At 51.8% G+C, this 21673-nt stretch overlaps 2 protein-coding genes and 1 long non-coding RNA gene across 6 annotated transcripts in view; 1 reads left to right on the top strand and 2 right to left on the bottom strand.

The window, feature by feature from the left end:
* Nucleotides 1–705: 705 nt before the first annotated feature.
* FEN1 (flap structure-specific endonuclease 1) lies at nt 706–3669 on the bottom strand. The gene is made up of 3 exons (XM_085063636.1): nt 3541–3669; nt 3258–3449; nt 706–2578 (listed from the first exon to the last, which is right to left on the bottom strand). The coding sequence occupies exons 1-3, from the start codon at nt 3624–3626 to the stop codon at nt 1417–1419; spliced, it is 1440 nt and encodes a 479-aa protein (XP_084919762.1). The 5' UTR covers nt 3627–3669; the 3' UTR covers nt 706–1416.
* A 263-nt stretch (nt 3670–3932) lies between these two features.
* LOC146437128 (uncharacterized) lies at nt 3933–8517 on the top strand. Its single transcript, XR_014852818.1, has 2 exons — nt 3933–4940; nt 6764–8517. It is a non-coding gene; the product is annotated as an uncharacterized LOC146437128 (long non-coding RNA).
* A 67-nt stretch (nt 8518–8584) lies between these two features.
* MYRF (myelin regulatory factor) overlaps nt 8585–21673 on the bottom strand; it is a 44453-nt gene continuing 31364 nt past the window's right edge. For 2 of the 4 annotated variants that reach the window (XM_085063632.1, XM_085063631.1), the window contains exons 10-27: nt 21377–21487; nt 21040–21130; nt 19991–20191; nt 19264–19372; nt 18744–18853; nt 18120–18280; nt 17620–17692; nt 16974–17062; nt 16582–16650; nt 15987–16067; nt 14716–14801; nt 14449–14610; nt 13459–13731; nt 13278–13365; nt 12910–12984; nt 12699–12801; nt 12126–12200; nt 8585–11930 (exon numbers count right to left, since the gene is read on the bottom strand). In XM_085063632.1, the coding sequence (XP_084919758.1) occupies nt 11844–11930; nt 12126–12200; nt 12699–12801; nt 12910–12984; nt 13278–13365; nt 13459–13731; nt 14449–14610; nt 14716–14801; nt 15987–16067; nt 16582–16650; nt 16974–17062; nt 17620–17692; nt 18120–18280; nt 18744–18853; nt 19264–19372; nt 19991–20191; nt 21040–21130; nt 21377–21487 (2044 nt within the window). In that variant the 3' untranslated portion in view covers nt 8585–11843. The remainder of the gene's footprint in view (nt 11931–12125; nt 12201–12698; nt 12802–12909; nt 12985–13277; nt 13366–13458; nt 13732–14448; nt 14611–14715; nt 14802–15986; nt 16068–16581; nt 16651–16973; nt 17063–17619; nt 17693–18119; nt 18281–18743; nt 18854–19263; nt 19373–19990; nt 20192–21039; nt 21131–21376; nt 21488–21673) is intronic. The other 2 variants (XM_085063635.1, XM_085063633.1) reach the window with 2 other exon arrangements.

Consider the following 21673-nt stretch of genomic DNA (forward strand, 5'->3'; position numbering starts at 1 on the left):
TGCTATTGGTGTTCTGGTTCTAGTTGTTGTTGCTATTATTGTTATTGTTTGTTTATAGATACTAGTAAAGAACTGATATTCCTTTTTTCCCCATACCTTTGCCTGAAAGCCCTTGATTTACAAAATTAAATAATTTGGAGGGAGGGGAAAAATCACATTCTCTGTCCTAAGGGAGGGTTCAACCTCTCTTGGCAGACACCTGTCTTTCAAACCAAGACAACAATTTAGGAATATTCTGCTATTCAGATTTTGCCCTGAATTGGTAAATTTCCCAGACTTATTTCCAAATATTATTATTTTTTAAATAATTTTTTATCCCTCTACCACAAAACCATTCTTGTAACTATGAAGATATTTGGAAATAAAAGAGGAATGCTTAATTTAAAAACTGCTGGGAAAAAAACAATTCTAGATTGAAACATTTAAGAGAATTCACAGCAAGGAAACAAAAATCCAATTTTTGACGATAATAAATATTAAATAAGTATTAATTTCCCCACAAAACAAGCCAGCTTCTTATTTTCCAAATCGGCAAAGAGCAGACTCCCAGATTTTTGATGTCTATGAAGCATCTGAAGAGCTTAAAATCGGAATTCTCCATGTTCCAGACTGTGCTTGCTTTGTTGGCTGTTACAGAATTCCCTCTAAAACTGGGATTTTCATTTAAAAGCTTGGCTTAAACCACTTCTCTGGAGAAACAGTGTCTTTGATGTTTAAATTTTATTCTGGAAACAAAACCCATCCTGTGGCCCTGACAAGCAAAAAACTATGGAAAATACAGAATAAAATAAGAAATAAGAGGTTTTAATTTCCATCCTAGGTTCTATAAGTGTGTACAACACAGAAAGATGCCACTGAAATTCAGGGACTGAAGAGGCTGCAGTTCTAGACTTATGGATATTTTTAAGCATTTCTAAGCAAATTTCGGCTGGGAGAGCTGCAGTCTGGGCTCATCTTTCTTTGGATTACGCACTAAAAGGAGGCCAGGACATTGCTGGAATTGAGATCACAACTGGGTTCTAAATGAGGAGAGTGATCACGAAAAGGGAAGGCAAAACCTTAATAAAGGAAGAATTAAAGGGAGAATTTTACCTCATTACTTGAAGCCTCCTTCCCAATTCCAGCATGCCTCCCACTCCTATCTTCCCACTTTCTGCCTGCATCTATCTCTTTTGAAATGGCTGGGACTGGCATGAAATATAGTTTGTCCCGAGTCTGCTCTGCAGCTGTTCAACTCTGGAATTCTGAAATCTGGGCATGTTTGTGCCCAGAAGCTGTTCTGCTCTCCCTACCTCATCTGTTCCTTCCCAGCACTAACACGCAGCAATGACACACAACTGTCTGTCATTAGTCTAAAATTCCTCATTATGCCCCCAAGAAAACCCAGTCCCGGAGGTTCGTGGATGCCCAATCCGGTTACTTTGCCTTTTTAGTCTTTGTGGCCGTGGTGCTGTTGGGCTTGGAGTTGGTCTTGGCTTTCTTCTTGGCTGCTCCCTTGGGCTCCGGCTCCTTGCGCTTGGCCGAGGTGATGGACCCGGTGACCTTGAAGAAGTCATCAAGCCGGCCCTGGGTGCTTCCCTGGCGGCTCTTGCTCAGCCTCCTGACGCCATTGCGGATGCGCTCCTCGTTGAACTGCTTCTCCCCACACATGAACTGCACCAGCTGCTCCTCGTCCGGCTCGCTCCACTTCAGCTCCACAGCGTCGGGATCGATCACGTCGGGCTCCAGGAAGAGCTTCTGGGCCTCCCGGTGCAGCCAGTTCTCGGGCAGGGGGTACTTCTTGGTGTCGAGCTGCTGCACAATCCTCTCGATGGATTTGTGCTCCCGGATGAGCTCTACGGCGCGCTTCGGCCCGATGCCCCGGATGCTGGCGCAGTAGTCGCAGCCCAGCAGGATGCACAGGTCCACAAACTGCTCCCAGGTCAGCTGCAGATCCTGCAGGATCCGGTTCAGGTGGAACTCCTGGATGGGCAGCTTCTTGGTCTCACTGGCCGTCAGGTGCCGCATCAGCACTGGGCTGCCAAAGGTGAGGCAATCCATGTCCTCCGTGGCGGCGGCGTACACTTTCCCAGCCTTCACCAGGGCGGCACAGCTGGCCTCTGCCTCTCCGGGTGCCTCCACGTAGGGAATTCCCATCAGCGTCAGCAGCTTCTTGCACTCCTGTGTGTGCTGCGGGGTCACCTTGACCAGCCTCTTGCTGTATTTCTCTATGTTCTCCTCCTCCCCGGCCTCCTGCGCTTCCTGCAGGTGCTTCTCCGCCTCGGCCCGGCGCTCTGTGCGCTTGGCCAGCTCCCCGGATTTCAGCTGCGGGGGCTTCCCGTCGAACACATACACCGGCTTGATGCCATTCTCCACCATGCGGATGGTGCGGTAGAACATTCCCATGAGGTGGCTTGTGGTCTCTCCATCCTCGTTCTGGAGAACGTCGGCTCCCTGCCGCACGGCGATCAGGAACTGGTAGATGCTCATGGAGGCGTCGATGGCTACTTTCCGGCCGAAGTAGGACTTGATGTCGTTCTCCCGGATGGCCCCGGGAGCCACGTCGGCGATAAGCTTAGCCAAGCCATGGATTCCCATCCTAGGAAAGGGAAAAGGAGATCTTAAAAGCACACTGTCCATGAGGAACGTTGGGCCATCCAAAGAAAGGAGAGTGAAGAGAGCGGTGCGTCCCCTGCAAACCACCACTCCAAGGGCTGTGGCTTCTACTGGCTGCTGTTATCCCTATTCCAGCCCGAGTCCAGCTTTAGGTCATCCTTATCCCTCACCACCACCCCATCTCGGCCCATCACTATTCCCCTTCCTACCCCAGCCCCTCCATCCCAATCCCCCTCCCCAAAATTCAATTATCTCCACCATTACAACCATTCAGACCCCATCACCTCCCTATTCTTATCTCCTTCCTTCCCAGCTCCTCAGGGACCAAGAACTCCTCTTGCCCTCAGACGCCATTACCTCGTCAGGGCCCCCGTTCCCCCTCAGCCGCCATTATCCCCTCAGGGACCCCGTTCTCCGTCAGACCCCACGCTCCCCCTCATCCCCCTGAGAGCCTCTGTTCTCCATTAGATCCCTCGCTTCCCCTCAGCAGCCATTATCCCCCCAGAGGCCCCAATCCCCCTGAGATCCTCCGCTCCCTCTCAGCTGCCATTATCCCCGAGGGACCCTGTTCTCGCTCAGATCTCCCGTTCCCCTTCAGCCGCCATTATCCCCTCAGAGCCCCCATTCCTCTTCAGCTCCCCTCTCCCCTCAGCCGCCATTACCCGGCCGCTCGCGCCGCCGCCGCTCCCGCGCTCCGCCGCCGAGCCTGCCGGGAGCCGCCGCCAGCCAATGGGGAAGCGGATCGCCCTCGGCGCGCCTCGTTCCCGTCCTCACTTCCACTTCCGGCGGCGGAGGGGGCGGACGTGCGGCGGCGGGAGCGGAGCCGACGTGTCGCAGCGGGGACCGGCGACATGGTGAGGCGGAGGTTGGGGGGACCGGGGGTGGCCACGCGGGGCCCGGCCCTGTGGCGGCCCGGCCCCTCTGAGCGCCGCCGTGTCCCCGCAGGAGCTGGAGGCGATGAGCAGATACACGAGTCCGGTGAACCCGGCCGTGTTCCCGCACCTCACCGTGGTGCTGCTGGCCATCGGCATGTTCTTCACCGCCTGGTTCTTCGTGTATCCCCGCGGCTGAGCGCGGGGGAGCGGGCGGGGGGTGCCGTCCCGTTGCTGTGCCTCCCTATTCCGGATTATCGCCCTAATTCCCGGGGGCAGGGAAGGGGGTGGGAGTCACCTCGCCTTGCTTTGTTATCACCTTAACCCCGGCCTGGCAGCTACGAGGTGACATCCACCAAGTACACCCGGGACATCTACAAGGAGCTGCTGATCTCGCTGGTGGCCTCGCTCTTCATGGGCTTCGGCGTCCTTTTCCTGCTGCTCTGGGTCGGCATCTACGTCTGAACCTCCCGGCGGCCTGGGTGGGGGATTCGGGGAAGCTCTTTTTATATTTCTTTTATATTTCAACGAGAAAACGCCTGTAGCAGGTGTAGTCTGCGACAGGCAGTGACCCACACATGAATAAAAGCGGCTCTCTGGCACACCTGCCTGGGGACTCCTAGTTTCTCTTTTTTATTTTTATTTTTGTTTACCTGGCTTTTTTAAATGGCTTGGATAGAATTATGGGAACTCTAAGGCTGGAAAAGCCCTGTAGGATCATCCAGTCCAACCATTCCTCTAGCACTGCCGAAGCCACCACTGACCCGTGTTCCCAAGTGCCACATGCACACGACTTTTAAATCCTTCCAGGAATGGTGACTCTACCTCTGGAGCCTGTTCCAGTGCTCTAAAACCCCTTTCCGTGGCGGAATTTTTCCTAATGCCCAACCTAAACCTCTCCTGGTGCTGCTTGAGGCGGTTTTCTCTTGTCTTGTCACTTGTTCCCTGGGAGAAGAGACAAATCCTACCTGGCTCCAACTTCCTGTCAGGGATTTGTGGAGAGTGAGAAAGTATTCCTTGAGCCTCCTTTTGTCAAGAGTGGCACAAGATCCTTGGGATATCCCAGTGTTATCCCAGCTTTCCATGCTGTGTGTGGTCACAAGTGTTGCAATGCCACCTTGTGTCCTGGTGTAGCCAGGCTGTGGAAGATAAATCCCAAACCTGCTTTTAATCCCTCCGCCTTTGCCATCGCATCCCTCCAACCTTTTTTGGGAATGCTATGCCTGTTCTAATCCCAGACCAGGAGTTCTGTGGTGCTGGATATGCCCTTCAGTAATTCCTGAATTAACTGCCTGGCCTAGAAACAGGGAATTGATTTATAGGTCTTTAAGAGCCAGATTGGAATTTTAGCCCAGCTTTCCAGACATTCCAGTTCCAAATCACAAATTCAGGCCCCAGTTTCCTATTTCAGAAGGAAGATTTCCTTCTGTGGACTCTTGGATCCTTCTGAATCTGACATGTGAGTAAGGAGAGGTCAGCAGCAGATTTTCCTTTTCCTTTTTTTTTTCCTTTCTCCTTTTTCCTTCTTTCTCCTCTTTGTCCTTCCTTTCTGCTTTTTCCTTTTCCCCCTTCTTCATTTAACTTTTCCCTTCTTCCTTTTCCTTTCTTCATTTTTCTCCCTCTTCCTTTATTTTCTCTTCCTAATTTCTTTTCCCTTGTTAATCCTTGTTAAAGCACACGGGTGTCAGCACAACAGACTATGCACTGAGAAGTGTATTATTGTGGGCAAAATCACATGATTTTCCAGCAGATGGGAGTGTTGCTTTCAGTGTAAGTTCCTGGAAGGCAGCTGGGGAAAAGCTCTGGGACGCTATTTCCCGCGGGGACAAAGATGTGCAGGGGTTTGCAACAACCTGGTGCTTGCTTTTTGAAACTTTAAAACCATGGAAAAAAGAGCAGGATGAGATGGAGGGAGAACAACTTGGTGAAAAGGCAGAAGTAACTCCTATGGAACCAGAGGGGGAAGATGGGTGTTGTTCAGAAAGGGCAGATCCTGATCTGCCTGGGACTCAAAAGCTCTTGTTGAAAAGAGTGACGCTACTGAGAGGTCACGTCCCTCGCAAAAAGACTGTGTCCCACCAACCTGTCCTTCTAGAGAGCTTGTGCAGCAGGAGGGAGTGTATCCCTTGCCTGCTGATCAGCTGGCAGAGATGACTTTAGAGGAATGGAGAGCAGACCTTACTGCACTGCCTGTCCCTATGGCTCCCCCACCTCCATCTCCACCATCTCCACCATCTCCACCATCCCCACAGCCACTCACGAGACAATTCTCGTGGTTGTTTCCACCGCTGCCAGAGGACAGTGACAGTGACAGTGAGGATGAGAGGGAGAGTGAACAGAGAATCTCAGTAGTTGCACCAGGGCGGGAGTGTTCGCGGGAAAAGGAGTGTAGCCACCACTGCTCTAACACAGCTTGGAAAAGCAAACCCTGGACACTGCCTCCTTGTCAGGTGATGGTACAGCTGAGACAGCCTGGTCAGTTTTGGGAACAAGTCAAACAAAAGGCTCTCGAGTGTGGGGAGTGGGAGCTGGTTGAAAGGCTGGGTGTGCCCAATACTAACGTGATTGGAGAGGGGGATGCCGGAGGGAGTGCTGGTGCAGAGGGAGGTGCTCAGGTGTATCCAGTGCTTAAAGCCTCACCAGGATCTAACCAAGAAGATAGCCATAGTGTGATTGCATGGAAGGTGGTTCAGGATTTACAGATGAGGGTTGCTAAATATAGTCTGGGGCCCCCAGAAGTTATGCAGATAATTTGGGTGATAAATACCGACCTACTTGCACCTTTTGATATTAAGCATCTTGCTCAAGTATTGTTTCAACTTGTATAGCTTAGAGTTTTTGAGAGTAATTAGAGAAAGCTGCATAGAAAATATGCATCAGCCACAGGATGACCCTAGGTGTGAAGTCGGATCTGATGCCCTAATGGGGGGAAATGTGTTTGCTAAGCCAGACTTGCATCTTTAATGGCATCCTTTAATTCTTGAGCAAAGCCAGAAAATAAGCATGGGAGCATTGATAAAAACCATAAAAATAGCTTCTCCCAAACCTCAATACGTAAAAATAGTGCAAGAAACAAAGGAGCTGTTTCTGCAATTTGTAGAAAAGGTTGCAGCAGCTCTAAAAAACACGTCGAGGATGAAAATTTACGACAGATACTGTCATAAAATGGTATGAATGGTAGGGGAATCCCCACAGAGCAGACTACAAAAAGCCTTGTATACAATTAAAATTAACCATCTTACAGTACCTTCTGATTCTAACATTCCTGCGTTTTTGAAACATTTTCTTTTTTGCAGTCGGATGGAGCAGTGACTTTCCCTCGAGGAAAAGCATGGGTAAGAAGTCTGATTACTAATAAGTGGGAGGGTCCATGGGATCCCATCACTTGGGGGCGTGGATATGCTTGTGTCTCCACAGATACCAGAGCCTGTTGGGTGCTGGCATGGTGTTTGAGGCCAGACTTACAGTGAACTCACCCACTAGACAGTAATGGACCGACATGAAGCTTGGATGCTAACGATTGTTGTCATTTGGTTTTGCATTGGGAAAGGAAAGGCCGTGTTGCCCCCTATGCTAGGGGAGAATGTGTGGATAACTCTGGCTCATGCTTTAAACCAATCTTCTATGTGTGTTTTGCTTGCAATGCCTCAATACCCTTTTCAGACGTGTTTGGTAGGTGTACCAATACATAATGGCACAAAAATCAACGCGCTCGTTCACAGGACATGTGCAAATGGCAAGCAGCTAGCTTCAACGCTTAAGCTGCTTGAGCCCCAGGAAGTTGATATTTTAGGATCTCTTAGGGCTTCAACCTGTGTTTATTTTAGCATTTTGAGGGCATAGTTTGGTGGGCCATCAAGTGTCGCCTATCCAGCCATGGTACTTGAATGCTTCGCTTTGGTGTAATAATAGCTCAGGTGCTGCTGTTGCTAATAACCAAGTGCCAAGGCAATTACCCCCAGGGTTGTTTTTAATTTGTGGGGGTCACACATGGGCTGGCCTCCCGTCCAGTATGATGGGTGGACCATGCGCAATGAGAAGTTTGACAATGCGCTCTCCAAACTTTCCTATGGTCGCAAACATTACTCGCTCTTGGCACCGCAGGCAAAGGGAGATTCGTTCTTTGTGCCATAGGTAAGAGGCTCTCTATTCCTGTGACCAAGAATGCAAAGATGACGTGGAATTTTGGGGAAAGGGATTGAGAGTGTTTGCTTCAGTATTTGCCCCTGGTGTTGCTGCAGCAAAAGCAGTAGCTACGCTTGATAAGCTGGGATGCTGGCTTGCTAAACACACTAATGAGACTTCAGAAGCTTCAGCAGGATTACTAACAGATGTTCGCTCTGTACAGCATGCTACTTTGCAAAATTGTGCAGCCATTGATTTTTTGCTTTTAGCACATGGACATGGACATGTGAGGATTTTAAGGGTATGTGCTGTATGAATTTGTCAGATCATTCAAAGTCAGTTTTTGCGAATATTCAAGAACTGTGCAGTGCAGAAAAAGTGGTGGTTGGTTTGATACATTATTTAGTGACTGGGATATCACAGGATGGCTCAAGGATTTGCTGAAAATGGGAGGCATAATCTTGCTTGTTGTATTTCTCTTATTGTTGGTGCTGTGTTTATTGTCTTTTTTGCAAGGGGCCCTGCAAAAGTCAATAAACGCTGCCTTTTTAATTCAAAAATGAAAAGGGGGACCTGTGGGACCTGATGAGGCTGACAGCTGGGCTGAAAGCCTCGCAGGGTTTAACTTAAAACCAGTCAAAATCTACCCATGAGAATTTGCAGTCACAGTGAAAGCCACAGTGATACCCAAGAAGTTAATCAATGAAAAGATGTTTTGCAGACAAGGAGATGTTCTTGTTGTGGAACATCAAGAGTGTACAAGAAGGAACTTGCATATAATATGTAACCAATTGCTTGTATAGCTAATTGTATTACTGTTTGAATGGTCATTATTTTTTTAGACAGCCCTGTCATTGTTTGCTAGCAGCCAAAAAAGTATAAAAGCAGCAGCAGAGAATAATAAAAAACTTTTACTACCCATGGATTACAACGAGTGTTTGTGTCGTGTGTCCGTCTCTACTGTGACAGGAGGAAAACACCAGGAGCCATCCTTTGATACAAAGCAGTATTTATATATTTTATTCATATGGGCACATTTACCTCCAGCATAAAACAAAGTCTAAATAAGCCAAACAAAACAAACAAAAAAAAAATCCAGGGAATCCGGAGACTCAGCCCTCAAATTCAGCAAAATATAAATATAAATCAGGAAGAAAAGAGGGAAACCACACTTGTTCCCCACAAATAAAAACCAGGAATCAATAATAACCTGCTACAAATGCAACTCTACAAACTGGCTGGCAAAATACAGTGATTAAAGCTGTGGCAGCAACATTTAAACCAACAAAATTAGTGCTTTACATGGTGTTTTTTCCTTAATTCTTCCAGTGGTGCCATAGTCTCTATTTACAGGCTTTAAGCTCCAACAGTAGGACAGAGGAGTTGGGAATTTGCTTTTGAAACAACTCCCAAACAGCCTTGTTTCCACCCTTTTGTGTTCCTTCCTGCCAGGAATGTCTCTTTGCCACTGGATGGGGAGGGATTTCCCCAAGCTGGAGAGGTCAGCTCAGAATTCCCTCTGTCCCACGCAGGGAAAGGCCTGATTGTGAACTCTCTTGGTACTGATTGGGGACAGGGAAGGGGCAGAGATGTGTTTTGTGGGGGGAATCCATGCAAACAGCTGTTTCCACAGGCCTGGAAGCAATTCCATGCCTCCTTCATTTCATAATTCTGAACCCCTTTGGAGCTTGTTGCTGCCTTGCTGGGCAGAAGCCGATGGATGATTTTTGCCATGGAATCTGAAATTGTTTGGGTGGGAAGGGGCCTTAAAGCTTGTCCAGTCCCACTCCCTGCCATGGCAGGGACACCTTCCGCTAGTCCAGGCAGCTCCAAACCCATCCAACCTGTCCTGGAACACTTCCAGAGATGGAGCATCCAAAACTTCTCTGGGCAACCTGTGGCGCTTTAAGACATAAGGTACCATTGACATAAAAAACTTCATCCTCAATCTCTGTCCTCTCCTGATCCCAGGGATTGCTGCCAGCTCTGTGTGGGCAGGGCTGGCTTTGGCACTCCAGGAATTGCCACATCCCAGTTAAACCCCCCGGCGCACCGTTTCTGAGGCAGCATTTGGGAATATATGTGGGAAAACACTGTTCCCTGGGGCTATTCCTTAAGGAAAAAGGCACTAGAGGTGTTTCCAAACCCTCAGGCACTTGGTTTGTTGGGGATCTCTCTAAATCCCATGGCTGAGCGTTGTGGGGACACCTGAGAGATCCCAACTCCTCCTGGGCCACCACTGATTGATTCCTTCCCTCAGGAGCAGGGTGGGATGTACTGGGGGGTCTTGGCTGAGGAGGGTGATTGCAGGCTCTGCCCCCCCCCCAACATTCCCTGTTTTCTCTTCCAGGGGTTCTTATCCCAGCTTGGCATCACTTATCTGAGGAAGGATGTGCCAGCTTGGGCCACTGATTGCCAAGAGGACAATAAACCTACCAAGAAAGGCACTTCCCGGTTTAAAAGCAGGAAAAGCCACTCAGGGCAGGTGGAAGGAAAAGTGCTGAGCAATATCCAGGTGTTTCCTTCCCAGTTTCAGGGAGAAAGAGAGAATCCCACTGAGCATGGAGCCCACATGCCTGCACATAGGTATTCCCAAACCTTGGGGCATCCTGTTGTCTCACTGAGCTTCCCAAAATCAGGTTTTTCTGACTGCTTGGCTGCTCAGAATTCCCTGCTCACCCACTATTCCCTGCTTTCCAGGATTTGGTGGATTTTAGTAGCTATAACTCGGTGTTTGCTGCTTCCAGGCCTTGAAATTTCCTTACAAACAGTTTTTGGGGGGCAGATGCCAAATCCAAGCGACATCACCAGGAATTTTAGGGCTGCTTTGCTGGGATAAGCTCAGGAGGGGGCTGATGGGAGATATGCCCAGGAAGCGTCACTTTACCTGGATAAAACTCATCTTTGTTTTTCTGAAGCAGCTTTAGAGTGTCGTCAGGATCAGCATGTGGCATTCCGCCCTCGCTGTTTCCTCAGGGAAATCCATCTTGGGATAACCTGGAAGTGGCTGAGCCTCCAGGAATGCAGGTAACTCCTTTGGAGGGGCTGGAGCAGGAGGGGGAGGAGGAAGCACAGGGAGCAACTTGGCTTTCCCACGGGACACACATGACTCAATGGGGAAGGAAATTCCAGTTTTTTTACGGCTTAAACCCCACAGGAATTCAGTAGTTTAGCAAGTTAAGGACTTGTAACAGTAAAATATCCCAAATCCCCCCAGCACAACTCCCTGTGAGGGCAGGGACAGCCTGCGGCCACTGCCATCCCACTTTTTGGGAGAACACCACCCTCTCCCGAGGCAGAGATGCTGCCTGGACACAGATCCTGGTGTTCCCAGGGACTCAGCCTTGCACCACAGGGTGCTCCAGGCTTTGCCAGTGCTGCACATCTGGGCAGAGGTTTGCACTGGCTCCAAAGCCGACCAGGCAGCTCCGCACACGCCACTTCCAAGCAGATAAAAACAGATCCCACCACACTGAACGCGGGAGTCCCGTCATTTGGCGTGGCATGGCCTCAGCAGCAGCTTGAGTGGGGGTTTTACCCATCCAGAGCTGGATATGCCACATAGATATGAGATTTAAGAACACAAAGAGGAGGGGGAATGACATTGAAGCTGCTCCTTCTCCGGTTGTTCCCAGAGGAATTGTGTCCATTGGCAGGTCTGGGAGTCTCTGGGAAATCTGTGGGAAGTGGCCCTGGGCCAAGCAGAGGGAACAGCAACTCCAGTGTACAACTTCCAGTAGGTCCAGGCACAGCCTTCCTTTCCAGGCCAAACTCCAGCGTTTGGCTCTTGGAAAGGGCTCCAGTGTTGAAGCAATTCCAGTGTTGTGAAGAACTGATATGGGACATCTGGGAGCTCCAGCATGGGGCTCCTGTCCATGGAAGAAGCATCCCTCTGGGATGTGGCAGAGCTGTCCACACTCAGTCCAGTGTGCTGCTTCCAAATCCAGTGTTGGAAGGGGAGGGAGAAGTGGCGGAGGACACAAACATCCCCAGAAGGGAAGGAGAGGGATGTGGGATGCTGGGAATCGGTGTGAGGTCCCCCCAGGAGCCCCCACGGGGCTGGTGGTGGCTTTTAGGTCCTGTGTGTGCTGAGCTTCAGCGTCTCCAGCCAACACCATTCCAGCTCCGGAGCTGCCACAGGACACGGGGTGAGGTGGGGCTGGGGGCCAGCAGAGCAGGGAATTCGGGAGGCTCCCAGTGGCACCAGTCCCCCTCCCGTCTCCAAGCAGAGGGCACTGGTGCTGCTGGGGCTCACTCACAGAGCCAGTAGAACTGGAAGTAATAGTCAGTGAAGAGGTGTCCCAGCTGCTCTGGGGAAGTGCTGCAGTCGGCTTGGCCCTGGGAATGGGAAAAGTAGCTTAGAGAGGGGTGTGACTCCAAGGGTGGAATTCTGCCTGGATTATGGGCTGGGGCAGGGAAACACCATCCTCCCACTACCCACAGGAGTCTGGGACACTTCTGCTGCCACGCGACTGCTGAACCTGCCCTGATCCCACATTCCCTCGTGTCTCTAAACACGTCGTGGGTACTCACTGGCTGTGCCACTCGGAAGTGGTAGGAAAACTCCCGGAAAGACAGCATCACCAGAGGCCAGCGGTGGGTGGTGTCCTGGGGAAGGAAGGAGAGCTGGGATGAGGTCAGGGATGAGCATGGGGGATGTTCCCTGGGACAGACTGGTGAAGAAATCCACAGCCCTGTGCTGTCAGGTGACCTCATGGATGTTTCCTGGAGCACAAGTCGGATGGGGAAGAGTTCTGGGAGATGGGGGGGCTCAGCCTGGAGAAAAGGAAGCTCAGGGGTAGCTTCTCACTCTCCACAACTCCCTAACAGGAGGATTGGGCTCTGCTTCCAGGGAAAAGGGGACTGAATGAGAGGAAACAGCCTCAGGCTGTGCCAGGGGAGATTTAAGTTGGACATTGGGGAAAACTCCTTCATGGGAAGGGTTGCCCAGGACAGTGATGGAGTCTCCACTCCAGGAGGGATTTAAAAGCCGTGTGGATGTGGTACATGGGGACATGGTGGCCTTGGCAGTGCTGGGGGAGTGGTTGGATTTTTCCAGCCTCAATGATTCCATGTGTATTTTGTGAGCTGTCCCCTTCTCCCCACCTGTGCATCCGTGGAGTCGGTGGAGCTGTTCCTGCTCACAGCATCCTGGCAGGGATCACTGGAGACAAGGCCACAAAGGGAGATGGACACAGCCAAGGAGGAGCTGGGAGAGAGGACACCGTGAGAGCCTGGAAAGGGGAACATCTGTCCCTTCCCCATGGAGACACTGCGGCCACATCAGCCAGTCCAGGGGCACCCCAAGGACACTCACTTCATCTCCAGTGTCAGGTTGGTGTTCACGGCCGTCTGCTGGCTCACAGGGATGCGGTAGCTGAAATTCCCAGGCCTGGGAACACAGAGAGAGCATTAGATGTCACCAGGCTGTGGGAAGGCAGAGCCAGGACCCAAAATCCCTGACAGGCTGAGAATTCCGAGGAGAGAACTTCCCAAATGTTCCAAAGACGAGCCCACCACCAAACATAACCACTGAGGGAAGTCCTGGAGCACCAGCTCCTCTTCCCATGGAGGGGTGTGAGGCGACGGCAGAAAACACCTGAGAACACCTCGGAAAAACTCCCAAGATTTTCCCATTTGCTGCTCCTACATTCCTGCCGCCACCAGCTGGCCCTTCCCACTCACCTGCAGGCATCGGCAGCAGCGCAGTACTGGGAATGGATGGCCAAGTTGATCTCCAGAATCCGGATGGACTGCAGCACCGGGCTGGGCCCTGCCGGGGGCACAACAGGGTGTTTAGGAACAGCAAGGGGTGGAAAATCCCGAGGAAGTAGGCTGGAAGGGAAAGAAGATGGGATCCACATACCATCTGTGCTGGGCTGCTCCGTGCCGGGCCACTCGCTCACCGGCTGCCGGAGGCTGCGCTGCTGCCGGGAGTTGCTGCGGGAGAGCGAGAGGTTGGAGACGTACTTGGATTTGCCCTGGATGTGGGAGAAGGGGGAGGAGGGGCTGGCATTGGGGCTGCCGAAGCTCTGAGACCTGTCAGGAGTCTTTGGCCACTTAGTGTAGGATTTCCCGGTGATGCCCCTGGATTTGGCTTTGATATTTGTCACCGGCAGGAGGGAGGGCTGGCTTTGGTCTGCAGAAAAATGGGAGAGAAGGCTGTGATGAGAGGCAGGGAGAGGCTGGGAGCACCGGGATCGCCCTGTCCGCATGCCACCTCCTGATGCTTCCCAGGGTGCCCAGAGCGGCTGTGACTGCAAGTGTTCCAGGACAGCTTGGACAGGGCTTGGAGCAACCTGGGATAGTGGAAAGTGTCCCTGCCCATGGCAGGAGGTATCAATGGATGGGCTTTAAGGTCCCTTCAGACCTAAACCATTTCAGGATTCTGTGGTCCCATCCCCTCTGTCCTGACAGAGCCAGTGATGGAATGAGGAGGGAATGAGGTCAGACCTCAAGGTAGGATTGCTCAGGTGAGCTGAGCCTGGTGTTGCGTCCCATGACTTGGTGCTGGCAACGTGGGAAGCTCCAAACCGTTCCCAGCCCCCTGGGCAACAGGGATCCAAACTGCACCACATGGGCAGAGAAGGAAGTAAAATATATTGCTAAGGATATAAAGGATGGATACAAGGACAAAAAGGATATATATAAGGATATCAGCTATTAGAGAGCTTCCGAAGGAGTGGAATGAGGATGAGGAAGGATCTAGAGGGGAGAGGGAGCTGGAAATGTTCATCCTGGAGGAGACCGAGGAGACCTTCTCACAAGGAGCAGGTGTAAGACAGGGCAGCGGACACAAGGTGACACAAACCTTGGAGATGTCCCAACATTTCTGGGCATCTGGGTTGGCCCTCACCTGTCCGGTTGGTGGCATGGGCGGGGCTGGTCTCCGAGGGGACAACCGAGGAGACATCAGTGGGAGCAGCGGAGCAGCACGTGGAAAAACAGGGAGGGCTGAAACAGGCCAGCACACTGCGAGTGGGAATGCCGAGGGCTACTCCATGTGTGTCCTCTGGCACTGCAGGGACACAGCGAGTAAGTCAAAGGGTGGAATGGGAGCAGCACCCCGTGTCCTGCAGCCCTTCCATGAAAACAGAGCCATCCCAAGCCATCCAGCACCCACCGTGCTCCAGGGGGTTCCTGCTGCCGGCTCTGTCGGATGCGGCTGTGGATCGCACTGTCTGCGTCTTGTCAATGTTCTGGCTTGACCTGGAATGCAGGAAAAGATGCTGGGAACCTCCTGGATGGGGACAACGGGGTCACTTGTAGGTGGAGAGAGGAGTGGCTGCAGCAGGATGATGGGAAAAAGGACACAGAGCAAAGGGAGACACGGAGAACAGTGATGTGGGAAAGGCAGGAGAAAGGCACACAAGCCATGAAGACAGCAAGGAGAGCTCAGAAATTCCACAGAGAACTGTGTGGCAGTTCCACGTCTGGCAGGGGAAAGTCCCAGCTGGTCCAGAGGATGTCAGCAACGCTCCTGGAATATCCTGGAACAGGGTGTATGTAGTGGATTTGACTCGCAACAGTGATGTCCCAGGTGGATTTAGGTGCTTGGGAATCAACAGGCTCCAAGCTCTCACCATTCCCTAAGGAATGTGCCCCTTATCCCTTCCTAAGGAATGTGTCCCTTCTCCCTTGATGACAGTCTTCCTCACTGTGTTCTTTAGAAACACACACAATCAATCCCCCCAAAAAATTAATCCCGTGGAATTCCAGGTGCTTCACTGCAGCTATCCAAGATCTGAGCTGAGGACACCACAGTCATCTATCTCCTGGTGGTAAGGGATATAGGAAAGGGAGGGAATCTTTCTCCCAGGTCTGCAGCACAAGGAGCACTTCTGGACACCTGTGTCCATGTTTACCTGTCCCTGACCATTGCTCCAGGTTTCTCTGGGATTAAGGGAGCTTTGCTCATTTAGAGGAATTAAAAAACCACTTTATCATCTGCAAGATTTACCTTATTAGAGGGATTTGTTTCCCAGGTGAAAAGAGACTCAATGCCAGTTTCCCTAAGGGAATGTGGGCACAAGCCTCTGGAGCTTCAACTTCCTCCCCATCAAAATCTAACCCTCATCCCTCATGTTCCTCCACTGCCTCATACCTTTTCCTTACAGGGCTTTATCTTGCTCCTGCTCTCCCTGCAGGATGAAATTTCTTTACTTAACCTTTAATTAATAGATTTTTCCATCTCCTAATCTTAATTTTCCCTCCCTGACAAGGTCCATAGTCCTTCCTCCTGCAATCCTGCTTGAAGTCTCACATCCCTTTCCCTGCTGTCAATTTTGCTTCAGTGTCTTGGTCATTCATGGTGCAGATGGCAGGAACAAAAAAAGAAGAATTAAGAGAAGGGATGAAGGAATTAAATAAGGGAATAATGAAACAGTCACATACCGTGGACACAGAGCGACCGGAATTCCGGGACCCCCGTGCCGAAAGAGGGCCAGGAGACAGGCAGTGGGCACAGCAAAGGAGCTACAGGACAGTGCAGGGAGACAGAGAGAACAGGAAAGTGGGAAGGTGACCAGGAGGACAGGGAATGAAAGAGGATATGGAAGACAATGGGAAGGAATGGGATGTGGAAGACAATGGGAAGACAAAAATGGGGAAATTAAAGAGAAAGTGGAAGGAAAACAGGTTGGATGAGAGATGTAAGGAGGAGGGAAAAAAGTGGGAGAGGGAAAAAGAGGAAGAAAAAGAGACTCATTATCAGGTAACACGAGCTCCCAAAACTGATCCATCCCCACTGCACCGGTGGGATGAGGCTGGAGGCATCCAAGGAACATTCAGCACATCCTAACAGGATTTTCCCTTTTCTTTCTCTATTCCTCACTTCTCGCTCTTGATAATTCAACTGCTGTCAGGCTGGGATGTGTGGTTGTGCTTGGCTGGGTTTGCAGCTCTGGAATTGTGCTCAGTAATCCCAATTTCAGTGCTCCAGCCTCTGCCAGCTGGCCTCATCCCTGGCAGTGATTCCCGAAATACCCACCCATCAATGTCCACGAGATCCTCCTCGCTGCGCAGGCTCAGCACGTAGAGGGTGGACATGGACACCACGCTGGAAAACAGAGGGACAGGCTGACCATGGAGCAAGGATACGGCATGGGATTGATCTGCTTCCAAGGCATTCCAGCCCATGAGAGATGGAGGCCCCATCCCTGGAAATGTCAGGCTGGAACAACCCAGGACAGCGGAAGTTCCCAGCTCATGGCAGGGGGTTGGAACCAGATAAACTTTAAGGTCTCTTCCAACCCAAATCGTTCCAGGATTCTCTGGAAGAACCACAGATCCAGAGCCCCTCGCTGCACACCTCATGAATCACACAGTCCTGATGGATGAGCCAGAGGGAAACCATGGAGAAGCCCAGGAGTTGGATCTCACCTGAATGCCATGATGATGACCAGAGCAATGATGGTGCCCTGAAGGAAGCGCTGGCTGATGCAGGCTTGCTCTGGGACAACCGACGGAGACTGCGAGGGAAAAAGGCCTGGATCAGCTCAGGATCCCCTGGATCCTCGCTGCTCTGGTCCTCACACAGATCTCCCCGAGCCCAACCTGAGCTCTCTTCCTGCCGCCCCAAAAACCCTGGACTCCCCAGGTTCAGTAGTCATTTAATGTCTCCATTAGCAGACAGAAAGGAAGATCATGGAATCAACTGAGGCTGGAAAAGCCCTGCAGGATCGTGGAGTTCAACCATTCCCCGGCACTGCCAAGGCCACCACTGGCCCCAAGTGCCACATCCACATGATTTTTAAATCCCACCAGCGATGGGGACTCCACCACTGGTGCCTGTTCCAGTGCATGACAGCCCTTTCCATGAAGAAATTTTCCCTAATATCCAGCCTAGCCTTCCCCTGGCACAACCTGAGGCTGTTTCCTCTTGGGAAAGTCAGGGAGGAGAGCCTGATCTCCTGGCTCCAACCTCCTTCCAGGGATCTGTGGAGAGTGAGTTCCCCCCTGATCCTCCTTTTCTCCAGGCTGAGCCCCTCCAGCTCCCAGTGCTGCTCCTTTGGGATCCACCCCTTACCTTGCTGGTGACTTTGTGGGGTCTCTTTTTGTGGGGCATGCTTCCTGCCCGGCTGAACTGGCTCCCAGTTTGGCTGCAAGGAGAAAGGAGGAATGGAGCTGAGCTGGACAGGGATACCTCCCCAAGCCATTCACAAGCAAGAATGGGATTTTCTGGGAGGGGATAAACCTCTTTGTGGTGTGACAGTCACAAACCCTTTTGGTGCTTTGCCTCAAAACCAGCATTAGCAGGGTCAGGATGGAGACTTTGGAAGCATGGGAAACTCTGCCATGAGAAAGCCACTGACTTTAGAGAAACATGGAGACCATTCCATCCTGGGTGGTTTTGGGCTGCTCCTGTGGAATTCCAAACCTCCCCAAGCTCAGCTCTCTAAATCCACCCCAGGCCAAGCGACACCAGCCAACATGCCACCACTCTCCTCATCTCTGCGTTCCCAATCCGGGCTGCCCCTTGGAGCTTCCTGGGATCCGAGAGGACATTCCCTGTGGATCCACATGTACCTGAAGGCTCCGGAGCTCACGGTTGACTTCATGCTGTCCAGCCTCTTGAGCTTGGCCAGCTTGTGGCTCCACCTTTCCAGCTCGTCAATTCGGGTCTCCAGGTTGTCCGTCAGCTTGCACAGCTCCTTCACGGCTCCCACGTTCTCCATGAAGATCCGCTCCTGCCAGGGAAGCAGGCCAGCAGGCTGAGGCACACCTGGATCTGGATGATCCATGCCCTCCATGTGTGCCACGGGAGATGGTCCCTCGATTCCCAGAGCAGCAACCAGGCCGCCAGAGGTCGGGAAAGGTCAGGAAACCAGGTGCACCAGGTTATCCTGACATAAGCACCTTATCTTATCAAGGAAGGGGAGATTAGGACTGGGAGCCTCCCTGCAGGAGGCTGCCAACAAGGAGCCCTTCCCGAGGGAGATGCTACCAACTTTCACCAGCATCCTGGTTCCTCCTGCTGGTTCCTCCCTGCTGCTGTCCGATATCCACCCAGGGCTGCTCCCAACTTCTGGAAGGCCAGCCGTGTCTGAAACTCATCTGTGACCATTTCCCAGGCATCACAGTTTCCCTCTTCCATACCCAGCTCCACAATTGCCTTGAGCCAGGTTCATCAGCCTCCTGGCTGCCACCAACCTTGTTCACCACCAGGAAGTTCTCCAGGGTTTTCCCATTGGAGAAGACCAGGTCCCCAGTGTCCTTCACAGCTTCCGGGAGGATCTCCTTTACTTCCTGAGCAATGACACCTGCGTGGAGATGGAACAGTAGGATGGGACAGGAACATCCTGCATCCCCTGGACACTCCAGAAGTGACACCAGGGGTGTCCCCTCCTCATTCCAAGCTATGCAGGAGTCAGCAGGGCTCCTCAGAGACCCTGAAGGGTAGAGAATGGCCAGATAAGGCTGGTTCCCAAATTCTGTGGACAGGGATCACCATCCCACCGTAGTGTACTTGGAGAAACCTTCTCCCTGTGGGAAGTGCCACTTACTAAAGAGGGAATTTCACTGGATTCCTTAATTTAGGAGGTGAGAAAGCCCCTCTTGCCTAACCCACATCTGGGGGGCCATCCCGGGCAGAGCTGGGTAAAGCCCTGGGAAAGGCAGGGAATTCCTGTGGGACATTCCTGTCTCAGAGGTGTATTCCCATGGGATGTACCTGTCTCAGAGGTGCTGTCAATGCCCACCGTGGCTGCAAACTCTGGTTTGTAATTGTAGTGCACCAGTCGCATCCTGGAGATCCTCTTCAGCTGCTCTGTGGTGTCCACCTGGGACAAAACAGGTAAGGGAAGTCCTAACGGGAATGCTACTTCTCAAATCCCCACCACTCTGAGTCCAAGCAGGACAACTCACTACAGTGCATGGGAATTCCTTTGGGAGACAGCTCTGACCCCTACTCTGAGCAGCCATAAGGACAAACACTGGGGTTAATGTCCAGTTCTGGACAAGATCCTTGGATAGGAAAATCAGGAGGAAACTGAGTCTCGCTGCAGAACCAGATACAGGAAAATATGTAAGATGATTGTATCCAGCGTTTTTGGGCAGGCAAATCCAGCTGAGAGGAATTCAGAGCAGAGCAGAGCCTCTCACCCAGGCTCTGGCAAGGCTCAGTATGGTACCTGCCATATCCACCTGTTTCCCACCTGTTTTCCACCAGTTTTCCACCTTTTTCCCACTGTGTTTGCTACTTCTGGCCAACACCGGAAGAGTCAATATTCCCTAAAACACCGTGGACTGGCTGTGCTTGGGACAGAAAGAATTCTAGGGCCCTTCCCATCTGGTCTATAGCCATAGGATCATAGAATATCCTGGGTTGGAAGGGACTCACAAAGATCACTGGTGACCTCCCAGTCACCCCAAATCCACCCTGTTTTCCAGGTTCTCACCTCCTGGATGTCCTCCTTCACTCGGACATCCGAAGGGTGCATCAGAGAGCCCATGACCTTCACGTTGCCATGGACCACCAGGGCTTCATCCGGGCGGTCTGTGTTGATTCCCACGCGGCCGTGGTGGAACACGGTGTCCGGAAGCTGTGCTCGCTGCCACAGCACGTCACTGTCGCTCTCAAACTGCCCTGGGTTGGAAGCCTGTGGAGAAACGGGAAAGCAGGGACTGAAAGGGAGGGAGAGGAATGCTGGGAAGCAGAGACAGGGAAGGTCTTGGGGAAGGATGGCCCTTCCTGCTCCTCTCCTCTCCCTAAAGGAATATTCTTGCTTCCTTGAGCTGTTTAATCCAGCTATCAGTGTTCCAGCCACTCAGGACAGCAAGAAACAAAGTGACATGGATGATACTCAAATCCAGAGCATTCCAGGCTACCTGCAATTCCCTGAAGTTCTGTGCTGGGCATCCTGGAAGCTGCATAATCCATCATGGACTTCTTGTCTGAGGTCCCTGTTTAGGTTTTACTCCCTGCCTTCAAGTTTTGGAGCTGAGTGCTCCAGCAAAACCTCAGAAGAGCCTGGGAATGGTGCCTTTCTTTCTCTGTTCCTCTGCCTTAAGACATGCAAACGGTGGGAAAGTATCCAGTTTTCCTGCACCTGGAAGTCTTGTTCCTGTTGCAGAGTCCCAACAACACTCTTTCCTCATTCCCAACAGTTCTACTGGACACTGATCCCATTGGAGAATGGGATTCCTTCCTTATTCTTTAATAGGTTCTTGAGGAACCAGCTATGGAAAGTCTGGAGCCAGAACCCAAGTGTGGACAGGGAAAGCTACAAGCAAGGTAGTGAGAGTTGGAGGTGGGAAAAGTGGGAAATAATGGTTGGAAAAGACCTCTAAGAGAATCAAATCCAACTCAGCACCAGGATCACATTCGCCACTAAAACCACATCCCCAAGTGCCACATCCACACGTTTTCTGAATGTGGAATGTGGGAAGGAGCCCAGCATGGCGCAGCAAAGAAGTGTGGAGACACAGGAAGGAGACAGGGATTTACCCGGACGATGATCCGCTCGGAAATGTGGGCTGCCAGCGTGTAGTTCTGGTTCTGGGCATGTGCCTGCAGGGCTACCACCAGCATGAAGTACCTGTAGAGGGACACATATCCTGTGCTGGGAAGAGCAGGATCTCCACCCCCTCTGGAGCACTGGGCACCACAGTGGGCTCGGATCACCTCTCTCCTTGTGCTGGGTGTCCCCAGCCCCTCCCAGAGCAGGGAGACCCTTCTGCAATCCAGGCCCTACTCCCACATCCCACTCCAGCCACACTGCCCAACCCAGGAACAGGCAGGATTCTCGGGATGTTCTGGAGGAGGCCCTCATTTCCTCCCTCACCTCTGGTCTGGGTTGGGTTTGCCTTTCTTCCTCATGTTGTTGGCTGTGGTCTCGCTGAAGTGCAGCCGCCCCACAGTGACCTTGGTGACCTGCTCCGGGGGCAGGTTGACCCTGGAAGGAAAAGAAAATGAAGGAGTGAGTGAGGATGGTGCCTGTCTGGGAATGGTGCCTATCTCTTCCTGCTCCTCTCCCTTAGGTGGGAAAGGTACCCAGTTTTCCTGCACCTGGAGGCCTTGAACCCAATGACACTCTTCCCTCATTCACAACTGGACACTGGTCCAGCCTTGGGACCTGCAA

The sequence above is a fragment of the Lichenostomus cassidix genome, chromosome 5 (assembly GCF_008360975.1).
Source record: "Lichenostomus cassidix isolate B80296 chromosome 5, HeHo_3.0, whole genome shotgun sequence".
Classification (NCBI taxonomy): Eukaryota; Metazoa; Chordata; class Aves; order Passeriformes; family Meliphagidae; genus Lichenostomus; species Lichenostomus cassidix.

What these genes read in the sequence shown, in the direction of transcription:
- FEN1 (XM_085063636.1), bottom strand. Translation starts at nt 3,626, where the DNA reads ATGCCGATGGCCAGCAGCACCACGGTGAGGTGCGGGAACACGGCCGGG. An exon ending in CTGCTCATCGCCTCCAGCTC is followed by an intron (nt 3,450 to 3,540) that starts CTGCGGGGACAC and finishes CCTCCGCCTCAC; the next exon opens with CATGTCGCCGGTCCCCGCTG. An exon ending in GCGGCGGCGCGAGCGGCCGG is followed by an intron (nt 2,579 to 3,257) that starts GTAATGGCGGCT and finishes TCCCTTTCCTAG; the next exon opens with GATGGGAATCCATGGCTTGG.